Source organism: Apis cerana, linkage group LG1, assembly GCF_029169275.1.
Source record: "Apis cerana isolate GH-2021 linkage group LG1, AcerK_1.0, whole genome shotgun sequence".
Taxonomy (NCBI): Eukaryota; Metazoa; Arthropoda; class Insecta; order Hymenoptera; family Apidae; genus Apis; species Apis cerana.
In genome coordinates, this window is record NC_083852.1 from 11,874,685 (window position 1) to 11,887,271 (window position 12,587).

Genomic DNA, 12,587 nt, shown 5'->3' on the forward strand with positions numbered 1-12,587 from the left:
TTCTTTTTTTTTTCTTTTTTTTTTCCCTCCCCCCTCCCTCTTGTAGAATGAAATAGAGATTGTTCGAATTGAGCGCCCCCTTGTCCGGATTGTTAGCAGATTTTGAACTTTGAAATTTTTGAAATCGCACGACTCAATGGGAATATCTAAATTGAGGGTTAAAAGATAATAAGATTTGTTAAATAATCTTTTTAAAAATTGAACAAATATGTTTTAAAATCTTGTAAATATCGTAATGTGTAACTCAAAATGGCTGATGAACAGGAATTATTCTTGATTGAGTTTCTGGTCGACAAAGTTAAAATTCCTGTGATCAGAGCTATGCAAGAAGAATTATTACCAGCCTCCACGTGTGTTTCATTTCAAGTAATTTAAAATTATATTAAATTCGATAATTTATAGATTATCATGTATCATTATGAATTATATTCGACAAGTTACGTACATTTTTCCAAACCGTATAACCTCTTCGCATAAACATCTTACACGTTTCTCCTTTTCTCCGTTCGTTGTGACAATTTTTGCATTAAATAAATACAAAAATGATCGTCACTTAAGAAAATTTATCCAATAATATTATTTAAAAAGTAATTCAGGATGTATATACCGTGGCAATCCTCTACACAGGTTAAATTGTTCAATACGTGTTGATATTTATAAATAAATAACTTTACTTATAACTTTATAATTTCTCGTTACATACAGCAAAGGAAAATTAAAATTTCGTCTACCAATCGATATTATCCCACACGAGATATATTATTATATTATTGTAATCTCAATAACAATTTAACAATTGCATTATTACTTCCAGTTTACAAAATACTTGTTATAATCACGCTTTTCAAAAATGTCAATCCACAGATTCTCAGTTTACCCCCAATCGACATTTGCCAAGAAGCTTTAACAGACGGCTGCGGTTGTATCGAGGGCGACACGCAAGTTTTCAAGAAGGGTAAATCCTGCTTGTTCGCTTTGCCGTCGATAGTTCTTCAAAGACCTTTGACCACCTTCCCCATAAAACTCTCCGTCTACAAAAAATTGCCACCTGGAGTGTTACCGGACGTAATGTTGATCGGTTCGTACCAGATCGAGGCGAAAGCGATAATAAACGCCGTGTTGAGCCAACAGGTGTTCAAAATACCTAATCCTTGTCAAACGATCAAGGACACGTTTAAAATCACAACAACGACCGGACAATGCGTTGGATCCGTGACAGTTTACATAAGAGCTTCCTGTTTCGGCAAGAAGATCATCACCCAGTTTCAAATACCGCACAATAGGAAACCGTATCTTTTCAAGGGGGCGGATGACAGTCCTGTTTTTCAATGCAAAAAAATACCCTCCGAGTGTTACACACCGGCCCCTGTTAAATGTACCTGCACAAAGAAGTGCGATGGAAGTGGTGAGACGGTAGGAAGAACCTGTTGTGCGACACCGATCGTGCAAACGAACTCGTGTCCTCCGTTACCTAAACAACCCGATTACGGTCCACGACCTTGCTGCGCCTCGCGTCAAGGGTATGTATATTTTTATGTATATACGTTGAATATAGAGAGCGCATAAACTGGAAGGTAAGCGTTGGTTTATGGTTGCGCAACCAGTTTTATCACTTCGTGCATTTTTTATTTTCTTTTTTTTTTTTTTCTTACGCCTATTCTTCCATTATTATACGGGTATTTTTATATTTTTTGTTAATTCTTTTTCAAAATTTATTTGTGAAGAAATTTTTCGTGTCTCGTTTCTCGAATAAAGATTCGTGGAAAATAATCGAAGATAAATATATATTTACGAAGAAATTTATGCATTTATTGGTATATGAAAAAAAAAAAATTTGAATCGCAAATCTATATGATATGAATGATATATGTACATAAAGGAACATAAAATATCACTTTCGTGATATTTAAAGAGTGAAATAGATAGTTTAGTTTAAAGACGAAGAGAAAATTGCTTTGAGCAGCAGAAAAATTAATCATTTATTGTTCCATATTAATTACGTTCGTATAATCGGATTTTTCTAATTTTTATATTTTTATATCATTTTATCATTTTTGTGATTCTTCTAGCAATAATAACTTTGAAGTTAGTTTCTCCGTTGTTTTAACCATTCGAATTTAAATTAATGCAAAATTATAGATATAAAGTTTACTTTTTTCCAACTTTTTATCGCTAATACTATTCAGAGAATCAGAGTACTTCAGATATAATAATTTTATAAATTGATACGCTTTTCTCGCCACTTTAGTTGTCACCACATTAGTATTCGATTGCAATGAACGTAGAATCTATCTTTTTTTCAACTTTCTATTCCCAATATGTGTTATAGGAGAGTAGTTTCATAAGGTTATTGCCGATTACGGTTACTAGGTGATCGCCATACTCGATAGTGATCGTTGACTTGATTACTTGCAAAAATATTTCTCATATCACATGAAATCGATCATTGCTTTTGCAATTTTTGAAAACATACACTTGTCATTAAAGATAATTTGATATAATTTTTTGAATTTTGATTCACGTCTCAACTTTTAAATGTGACGTTTCGTTCTTTCAAGTTTCAAACGTACTTTCAAATATTCACAGACATATATAATTGTATATTTAAACATACGTGTTAATGTTAAAATATTGATTAAAGTCAAGGTTCGTCTATTTTCATTAAATATAAGTGTTTTGATAACAACTATATCTGTTACTTTAAACAATTATAGAGAATTTTAACGCCCGCTATAGTTAAAGAAGTATAATGACTCCCAAAAATATTTAGACATAAACATATGCTTAACTTTAACAAGCTATATCTTTATTAATTATACGAAGAAATGAAATTCAAATTTGTTTCATTCGATAGATTATTTATTGTACTTTACAAATATGTTCAACTTATTTAATTAACTTGATACGATAAAATAATATTAAAAGTAAGATGTAATTACAATTATTTTTCGTATTATAGAAAGGATACTAAAAATTTGTAGTAAAGTAATTAAAAATAGCACTTTTTAATAAGTTAATTTTAAAATTATTTCTTAAAAGTTAAATTTGCAAAGTACAATGAATATATTCTATCGAAAGAAACAAGTATGACTCAGTCCATATAAGTGTCTAAATATTTTTGCGAGTTGCTGTACATCCGATATTTCGACTTCTGCTGCCATCTGGTGAAATTATAAAATATTGCACTTTGAATTGTTTCTCCACTTGTTATTTTAACAGTGTATAAGAGCTAATTTGATGTATGTACTTATTTTAAATGCAATATCAATCTTGTTAAAATTTTTATTAAATATGTAACGTATTATATAATAATACAATATTACAAATCGATACTAGCTAATTCAAAAAATATTGTTCGATTCCTTTTCGATATATAACGACTTATTCTTCGACGTCATCCATCATCAAAAAAGTATCCTCTCAGCGATATTCTTTATTCATTTTCAGAAAACAGTGTCCATGCTCACCAAAAGCACGACGAAAAGAGCAACAGACGTGTCCCTGTTCGACTGATCAAACTTTCGCTGCGATACGCGAAGCAGCTCGTCAAGAAGGAAAATGCACTCCATGTGCGGAACCACCTCCTTGTCCACCTTGTTGCGGTGCTTCCACGCCGAAAAAGTTTTCCGATCTGATTAGTAAAGAAACCGTGAAAAAATGTGGATGTCCCGTGAAGGATTATAGTTGCAATTGTTGTAAATCTAAATGAAAGAAGATATTTTTCAAGGAAAATGCGTAACAAGTAAGTAATTATTTCTTGAGTAAATAATGATTGTTATCTAATTTAGTGACTTTTTTCAATTTGACAATATTTATTCAATTTTATCAATGAAGGACAGTTTGAATCGGAAGAATCTTGAATTTCAATTTTATTATAATTAATATTTCAAATTTATTCAAATTGAAATATTTGTTAAGCCAATGATTTTTAAATGTATATATCGAATTGTATCGATTGATACATTAAAAAATATACGTATAATTCCATTTAAAAAAATGTCTAAATAAAATTGACCTTTATATGATCTTTACTCATCCATTCATGAAAAAAATTAATGGTACCATTAATGCATTCAAATTATATTTTAACATTTCTTTCAATCAAATGCAATTCTATTCTGCTAGAATGATAATATGAAAATGTCAGCAATGGAATATAATTAGATTTGAATTGAATTGTGTTTCACAACGCGTAAAAGTCGTTCTAGTATTATTTATTCTGCATTTTGAATTTGAAAGATACAGGCTCAACGTCGCTAAATAATTTATATTAATTTTTTTATATTTCGAAAAATAAAATTATTCCTTTCGATTAAAATCTTGTTCTAATGATAAAACAAAACTGCAAAAAGAAGCAGAGAGATATTGTCAAAATTGAAAGAAGTTAGAAAACTAGAATACAATTTATTTTCATTTATAAATAGTATAATAAATCATAATAATTTTAATAAATCTATCACGAAGAATTTTAAATGAAATTATCTTTTAATAAATCTTTTAATAAATCACTCTGGTTTTTGTTTTGATATTTGACTATGTTCATTTCGTATTTCCATAGTTCCAACCATACTTCCAACCACAAAATTTTCCATTAATATGATAAGCTCAACAGAAATACATAACAAAAATCAAAAAATACTACACATTGTCTCAGTAATTAAACAAAATTTCTTTTAAATAATAATTAATATCGACTGGTCATAGGTGACTTTATAAGTTTACGTTTAATTATATAATTTTATTTTTTTACGCGATAAAGACTGTATTTATCACATAAAATATATAAATCAAAATTTACCATTCGGATTACTGATATAATAACGCGATCGAAATTATTTATCTTTAACTGAAATTACATTCTTAAAATAAAATTGGCATTTAAAAATTTTGGATGTTATTATCAAATTTTATATTATCAATATTATCAATAATTACTATAATTTATTATTAGTATAATAATGTTCCCGTCAAAAATGATCACTCGAGCTTCGAGATTAATTATTGGCGTGCATAAATAAAAAAAAAAATCCGATCCACAATTTTATCCGTTCCTCATTAATGTTTCTTTTTAATTTTCAGTTAATCAACCCGTATCATGCATTAATTAAGATTCTTACTGAAAACATACTAATAACTCTTCAATTGGAGGCGATATTTCTATACGTTCTCCTCGATCCGAATAGAAAAACGAGACAGATAACACCAGCAATTAAAGAGGAAACTTTCTCGCAATTAAAACGGCCGGAAGAGGTGATTGGTGAACCGTGTTGGGAAAGGATAGATGTCAAGAATGGGGAAAATGCAAAAACAATGGAGCGGGGAGATGAAAAAAAGAAGCGCAAGTCAAAGAAAGTGGCGAAAGAATTGGAAAGAAAGAGAAAGGAGCGGGAAGAAAGAGAGAAGCGCGAGGAAGAGGAGAAGGAGCGTTTACGCAAATGGGAGGAATGTTGGGAAAGGAAGTTTCAGGCCCAGCAAGAACGCGATCATGCGGAATGTTGCGTGGATAAAGGTTTCTGCGTTAAACCGAGGACACAGTCGAATATTTGGATCAATATTACTCAGGACAGATCACTCCAAGAAATACATATGTCCATCAAGTAAGATTAAGTTCTTTTTTGTTGCACGAGAGATGTACAAAATTATTATTACTCATAACTTTATTCATGAATCCAAAAAGATCATTTCTTTCTTTCTTATAATAAATAACTTGATCGTATAATGCAACAGTGCATTAGACCGAACGAACGAGAATGTATGTTCGTTTAAAACTCATTTATACGAAAGATCTCTCTTTGTTAAAAATTAAAATAAAAATTAATAAAACTCTTCGATGCATTTTTCTACGCTTAGTAATAATCGATCAATCATTCGTAGAGTATTTAAAGATATGTATTTTATTTTCTATCTAACGAGCAAGTAACAAATTATAAAAGAATGCTGATTTTTTTAATTTGAATTTTGTTGAAATGAAGGATTCATTTTAAATACACTAGAAAAATGTCTGATCATGTAATGAATAAATATGTAATGATTAATATGTGCAGACACGTCCCAATTCCAAAACCAAAGCCTCCACCTCTGCCGCCTTTGCAAAAACCGAAGGTTAGAATTTCCTCACCGGTGGAGAAAATCGTCACAGTGAAAGAAAAAGAAACGAAAAAAGTTGAGAAAGAAATAAGCACGGAAAAAAAGAAGAAGAAATAGTGAACGAGTTCATTCGGTGAATGATTCGATCGTTCTTTTTCTCTGCTTTATTGTTTCTTTTATTCTTTTCCTTCGTTTTCATTTTCATTCTTACTTTCTTTATTAGGCAGTTTATTTCTCTGCTCGTCGAGATATTTATAAAAATACATCGAAATCCACGACAACGACGTCACGACATGTTATTTTCGTCGTGTTCGGGGTACAGTTCGGCGAAGTACAGAAATGGAAATAGTGGAGAAACATAAAAGAAAGAGTGGGATGTTCTCCCTGTTTGCACCAGTTTTCATTCTCTTTCATTATTCTTTTGCTAAATGTCACAATACTCTATGTAACGAAACGACCTAAAAATGAAAGAATTTCTTCGATACTGTTTAATAATATAAAACCGATTACATATGTATAATAAAAAATAAATTACCAACAAACAAATAAATCTAACAAATTATTATTTAAGTGAAAAGAAAAAAACTAAAAAAATATTGACGCGTGTATTTGATTTTGATTATACATTATTCTTCATTTATTTAAATGTATTTACTTTAACGTATTACATATATCATACCTTTCTAAAGTTACTTTTTAAAAAAATTATTTTTCTTAAATAGCGTACTTTCCTTTATATTATCGCCATTCGAAGAAATATTTTAACAACCTCAACGATCTCCAATATAATAAACTAAAAAAAACGTATGCGTATAATACCGACTTCATGACACCATTCATAATAGACGTTCATAATAAACGTAAAAAGAAAGAAAGTTCCATTAAGAAAAGAGAAAACTTGATACCGATTTGATGTTCGTTGACACCGATTCCTGGAGGAAACAAATCATCGGCAAACCGCAAGGACATTGCACGCGAGAAGTTATTCCTGTCCCACATCGGCGAAGGGAAGGGAGAAGAAGGTGGGTGACAAAAGGTGACGGAAGGAAGGAACGAAGGGTGAACGTGAGAGAGGAGGGATCACTGGATGATGAGACTGCGCGTGCTCTCTCTTTCCTCCGCCACCCTCAGTGCTTACCACCGAACGGTCGGGGTTGTAAGCCGATATTGTCGGGCAAGCGCATTGGGAACCGGCGACACCAGCCGGGAAGGAAGATAACAATAAAAGAGCACATATATAATCGCGCCTAAACGCACGTTAACCTCGCGGCCTGGCTGGCTGGCTGGCGTCGCCTGTCGAAATGTAAGCACAATGAGAGGAAGAAACGTGAAAGTGAAGCTGACGCTCGAAAGTGAATAAGAACGCGCGTACGCCCTGATACCTAGCTTGCACCACGTCTCGACGACACGGCCACACGTAGGATCTCTCCCCCAGGTGGTGATCGAATCCGCGCAGAGAGAATATTTCTTCGGGGATAATTCGATTCGTTCGCTCCTGTTTCTTTGTGTTACGTTTCAAAGGATCATGAACAACTCGCCGCAGAATACGGAGGTGGCCGGGCAACAACACCGTGCCGGCGTTGAGAACAGCGACGAGGAGGAATGGAGTGGTGTCGTGGAATGTGTAATGTTATTACATCGACTCGTGTATCGAAAGAATGATTTTTATTTGCTGAAACAGCCTTCCTCGAGCAGTTTCTTGTTGCCCATTTCGAGTTGTTTTTCGTGGTCAAGGAAATTCTGTGGATTGCACAACGTGTGTTGAATCTTATTATCTGATTCTTATTTTTTTTGTTATTGTTATTGTTGTTGTTATTGTTGTCATTGTTATCGTTTGTTTTTGCGTTTCATGTTGGTAGATATATGTCTGTTCATTTTATTTAATTAATCCCGATTATCGCGCAAGTATTTCCAAAAATGCATCCTACGTTTTGGGTTACGTTAATTTCGTTGCAACGCTTTATTTAGGGTGTAGATGATTTAGTGAAAATTTGTTTAGTTTATAGGAACGAATAAGTTCCATTAGACGGAGTAATGCAATGTTAGAGAATGATAATAGAAGCTTCTTTGTTTCCCGTTTATCATACGTACTTACCAGTATCGTACTTTTTTGTAGGCTGTGCTAGAAAGATCAAAGTCAGATCGAGTAACACGAGCGGATGAGGACAGACGTCGTCGTACCATTATCGTTGAGAAGAAAAATGGCACATACGGTTTCACGTTACAGGTAATCTGCTCGTTCGTCCATATCATGCAATAACATCTGCATGTATCTTCTTTAATTATAATAGCACAGTAATTTATTGTTTAGAATTTCCATTATTTCAAAAAAAAAATGTAAACTTTGATTTAAATATAATACAATTTTTAATCGAATCACGTGAAATTGGACAGAGTTATGGGATACATTACAAGCGAGAGCAGGAAATCGAGATGGTCACGTATGTTGATTACGTGGAATACGATGGACCAGCGTTCAAAGCAGGTATGCGAGAGGGTGACGTAATACTTTCGATAAACGGCCACGAAATGGACAGAGCGGATCATAAGACATTAGTCAATTTCATAAAAAACTGTGATACTAGAATGCGAATGGTTGTATCTTTCGAAGATTGTGTAAGAAAAGTAAATATCTAGAAGGTCAACGACCGATAACCATTTGAATTTATCGTTTTAGCTTTGAATGTACAATATCGATGATTTTTTTCAGGTGGAATTGCATATGCGTTATATTGAACTGCAACGTGCTCTACAATCACGCCTTGGTGAGCTAGAAAGACTCTGTGAGAGGGAACGATCTATTCTCATGGGTCGATGGAAAACCCATTCACTGCCAGCCCGTAAAAGAACGCCTAATAGTGTAATTACTAGTAACGCTAATCAGCCATCACCATCGTCAAGTTTCAATTCTTCTACAATTCAATGCTGTCGACCGGCTACATCTACGGAACATTTGTTATTTTACAATGTGGTACATTAAAAACGTTATTTATATTTCAGATTATTTAGATTTTAATAAAAAAAAAAAAAAAAAATAATGGATGGTTTTATAGTTTCCAGATGGACGACCATGTCTAGTTCCTCGAAATACTGCTTGTCTAGTAACAGTAGGGCCTCCCCGTTCACGAAGCGATCATCATCATTTTCTCTCGAAGATGTCAAGCGAATCAGGAATGACTGTTTCGTCACGACATAGTTATCATCAAGCAAACGGGATGAATAGCACACCGGCCAAATCGAAATCGCACAAATCTTGTCAACAACAGCAACAACAATCTAGTAGTGGTGAAAATCCACTTCCTCTTCACCCTCCTCCGCAAAATAGTTTATGCGTTGCTTGTATTTCAAGCGCCAGTCGTCGTAGAGAACAATCAGATAGCGGCAGTTTAGACGCATACGATTTAGCCAGTCCATGCTGTGATCCTAATTGTGTACCTAGTCGTAGACGTCGAGAGAAACAAAGAAGGGCGAAGAATGAACAGAATCATCATCAGCAGCAACAACAACAGCAGCAGCAACAGCAACAACAACAACAACAACAACAACAACAAGTCCAGCATCATCATGTACAATCGAATCAGACACAACAGCAACAGCAACATAGTATACATAACTGTTCGCGTACATCAGGACATAGTTTACATTCTGTTACCAGCAGCGATATTTCGACCGCAGCTGAAAGCGTAGCCTCTTGCTCAACGAGCCTAAGCACGGATACTCTTTATTGGGATCCAAACGTACATCAACGACCACCACCGTGCCTTCAATATGCCAAACCAAAATCCTGGGATAATCTGACTACCAAGGCGTTCGGTGGTTACGGTTTCGGATATGGTTATTTGGATACGGCTACTATAAAAACGCATAGCGCCGAAAGGCCAGGAAAGAATGCGCATGGACGAGCGAAAACGCCAACTGGTACTGTTCAAAGACGAACAAGTAGTGGTACTACATATTCGGGCAGTTCTAGCAGACACTTTCAGCCAACTAAATCTACCGAAAGTTTGTTAATACCGCCACCATATCAAGGCGAGTTAGATGCCAGTTTGAGCTGTGAATGTTTAGATGGGCCAGCTCCACGATGTATGCCAGTTATTCAAGTGGAGAAACACAATCGACAAGAGGAAGGTGGATATATTATTAGTACGCATACTCAAATTCGACATCGTCGATCTAGCCATTCGGATGGGAAATTAAGGGCACTAAATAATTCTGAAATAACGCGTCTGTAAATCATTCTTTTCATTGAAAATTGTATTCTAATAAAGATACTCATGTAATTATTATATGTATCAAGTTCTGGATGACGACGATGTATTTAACGTATATCGTATATAGGACTTGTTCGCATTTAAATCTTTATATTCAGCTTTATATCGTGACATTATTATATTCTCATTGAACGATAAAGGAATGGACCATCGTTTTTGAAACTTTTTGGGACATATACGATTCAATACGTTATAATTTTGGTTAACTAAATTATCATTTGACCAACGAATGGTTTTTTACTAATATTTCAGGACAATATGATAAAGGATAATAGATATATAAATGTTCATGGCGCTTTTTAAATCTTTTTTAAATTTTTATCGATAGTTGATTATATGATTGGTTAAAAACAGTTGTAAACTGTGAAAAACGTTAATAGTATTATTATCGTTATCACGAAATTAATAAATTATCAAAGCATATTATTTCGAATTTGATATTATTATATAATTCCATGAAACAACAACAATATAATTAACAAACAGAAACATATATAATCATAAAATAAACATATTTGAATTTTTAGATTTTTAAATATTATATAATATTAAATATATTTTAAATTAGGTTAAAATTTTCAATTTTTTTTTAACATTTTCTTACTTAATTATATAAATATTAATTTGTGATTGAAATCAATTTGCGTAAAAATTCCTATTTTTTCCTTCCTACCAACCAAACAAGATCAATATACTAGTAAATTTTACTAGATAAATCTTACTTTCCAATCTATGTAGAATATGCGTTTATGCCTATATATAATACTATTTAGTGATATCCTTAAGATAGGTTATATTTTCAAAAATTAACAGGAAGACAATATAATGTCTAGAAAAAAACATAATGTTTCATATATTAAACCGAATGAACCAAAATTTTTACGCGAATTAAAAGAACAAATCGGATATAAGGAAGGACCTACAATCGATACAAAGGTATTATATTTTATTATTATTCATTATACATTAATTATTCAATTCTAAAATTATTAACTATAACGTAATTATATATTAATAATTATGTATTATAATTAAAAATATTTATCATTAAATCATTAAATATTATAATAAGTGCTTGTTTGTAATCAGCATAAACAATTATTTAAATGATGTCTTAAAACAGAGAGAAATATTACCACAAGATTCAGATAATGATGAAGAAGAACGTGAAGAAGAGAAACCTGTTGTAGTTGTATTAAATTCTGAACATTTAACTGCAAAGCAAGCAGAGACATATAAGAAAAAAAAAGAAGAAGGTATAAGTTTCATAACTTTTACTTTTAATACTGAATAATAAAAGATAAATTATATATCAATATTATATTGTAGAAGAGGCTAATGCTCCTGCAGATTTATCTAAACGAATTATATTTAGAAAAAATAAAATAACAGAAGCAGAATTAGAAACAGCAGATAAACCAGTAAAAAAGAAAATAAAAAAAACAAAACAAGAAAAAGTTATATTATCTTTCAATGAAAATGATGATGATAATTTATAATATTTATGTATATTAAATATTTTTATAATTAAAATATATAAAATATAAGATGAAGCTTATTATATGTATTCTGAAAAATATTTCAAATATATTTTTAATACATATATTATAAACTTTATAATATATAATAATTAATGTAATATAATATAAATATTATTTACAACAAAATTACATAAAATACATTTATGTATTCAACAAAAATTTATATTTAAAATATAAATAATAATGTTAACAAATTAAATATAATTAATTTTATAAATATATAATAATTTTATAAATATAATAAAAATTCTAATAAAAATATCTCTTTATAAAAGAATTAAAATTATATATTTAATTATATATATAAATTAAATGATTTTTTCTAATATTATAAAAATAGTTGCAAACAAAATAAAATTTATTATAAAAAAATCACATCATTTTGATACATATATGTATATATATATAATATATATATATATATATATATATATATATATATATATATATATTAAATATAAATAAATATTAATCACACGCACACACACATAAATATATTTTATATAACTAAATTTATAAAAATGATAAAATAAATTTTTAAATATTCTTACTCGTATCAGGGGTGTCTCATGAAGAAATCTACAGAAAAGGGCGGGGACTTGTTAGTCAACCCTATTACTATACATTGTTGCAATTGCAGATTGTCCTTATTCTTGAGAGAGCCTCTCATTGGATGTGCACGTGTACC

The 12,587-nt window shown here is 31.4% G+C and overlaps 3 protein-coding genes and 1 long non-coding RNA gene across 5 annotated transcripts; 3 read left to right on the forward strand and 1 right to left on the reverse strand.

Moving 5' to 3' along the window:
• The first annotated feature begins 72 nt into the window (after positions 1-72).
• Positions 73-6,637, forward strand: LOC108001614 (uncharacterized). Its single transcript, XM_062073490.1, has 5 exons — positions 73-366; positions 865-1,520; positions 3,448-3,742; positions 5,080-5,597; positions 6,045-6,637. The coding sequence occupies exons 1-3, from the start codon at positions 250-252 to the stop codon at positions 3,707-3,709; spliced, it is 1,035 nt and encodes a 344-aa protein (XP_061929474.1). The 5' UTR covers positions 73-249; the 3' UTR covers positions 3,710-3,742; positions 5,080-5,597; positions 6,045-6,637.
• LOC133665955 (uncharacterized) lies at positions 3,269-12,540 on the reverse strand. The gene is made up of 2 exons (XR_009829436.1): positions 12,451-12,540; positions 3,269-3,701 (listed from the first exon to the last, which is right to left on the reverse strand). It is a non-coding gene; the product is annotated as an uncharacterized LOC133665955 (long non-coding RNA).
• On the forward strand, positions 7,273-10,781 carry LOC108001610 (uncharacterized). Of its 2 annotated transcripts, none has more exons than XM_017062682.3 (5): positions 7,273-7,843; positions 8,204-8,314; positions 8,482-8,712; positions 8,798-9,058; positions 9,141-10,781. In XM_017062682.3, the coding sequence occupies exons 1-5, from the start codon at positions 7,613-7,615 to the stop codon at positions 10,317-10,319; spliced, it is 2,013 nt and encodes a 670-aa protein (XP_016918171.1). In that variant the 5' UTR covers positions 7,273-7,612; the 3' UTR covers positions 10,320-10,781. The 2 variants fall into 2 exon arrangements, with proteins under 2 accessions (XP_016918171.1, XP_016918172.1); XM_017062683.3 differs by having other exon boundaries at positions 7,322-7,711.
• Positions 11,075-11,905, forward strand: LOC108001615 (uncharacterized protein KIAA1143 homolog). Its single transcript, XM_017062689.3, has 3 exons — positions 11,075-11,294; positions 11,482-11,614; positions 11,688-11,905. The coding sequence occupies exons 1-3, from the start codon at positions 11,184-11,186 to the stop codon at positions 11,855-11,857; spliced, it is 414 nt and encodes a 137-aa protein (XP_016918178.1). The 5' UTR covers positions 11,075-11,183; the 3' UTR covers positions 11,858-11,905.
• Positions 12,541-12,587: the final 47 nt, after the last annotated feature.

Bases quoted from the DNA above. Each gene is read 5' to 3' on its own strand.
- LOC108001614 (XM_062073490.1), top strand. From the start codon at position 250: ATGGCTGATGAACAGGAATTATTCTTGATTGAGTTTCTGGTCGACAAA. The intron at 367-864 runs GTAATTTAAAAT...GTCAATCCACAG, and splicing joins CCACGTGTGTTTCATTTCAA to ATTCTCAGTTTACCCCCAAT. The intron at 1,521-3,447 runs GTATGTATATTT...ATTCATTTTCAG, and splicing joins TGCTGCGCCTCGCGTCAAGG to AAAACAGTGTCCATGCTCAC.
- LOC108001610 (XM_017062682.3), top strand. From the start codon at position 7,613: ATGAACAACTCGCCGCAGAATACGGAGGTGGCCGGGCAACAACACCGT. The intron at 7,844-8,203 runs GTGTGTTGAATC...ACTTTTTTGTAG, and splicing joins AATTCTGTGGATTGCACAAC to GCTGTGCTAGAAAGATCAAA. The intron at 8,713-8,797 runs GTAAATATCTAG...GATTTTTTTCAG, and splicing joins TCGAAGATTGTGTAAGAAAA to GTGGAATTGCATATGCGTTA.
- LOC108001615 (XM_017062689.3), top strand. From the start codon at position 11,184: ATGTCTAGAAAAAAACATAATGTTTCATATATTAAACCGAATGAACCA. The intron at 11,295-11,481 runs GTATTATATTTT...GTCTTAAAACAG, and splicing joins GACCTACAATCGATACAAAG to AGAGAAATATTACCACAAGA. The intron at 11,615-11,687 runs GTATAAGTTTCA...ATTATATTGTAG, and splicing joins TAAGAAAAAAAAAGAAGAAG to AAGAGGCTAATGCTCCTGCA.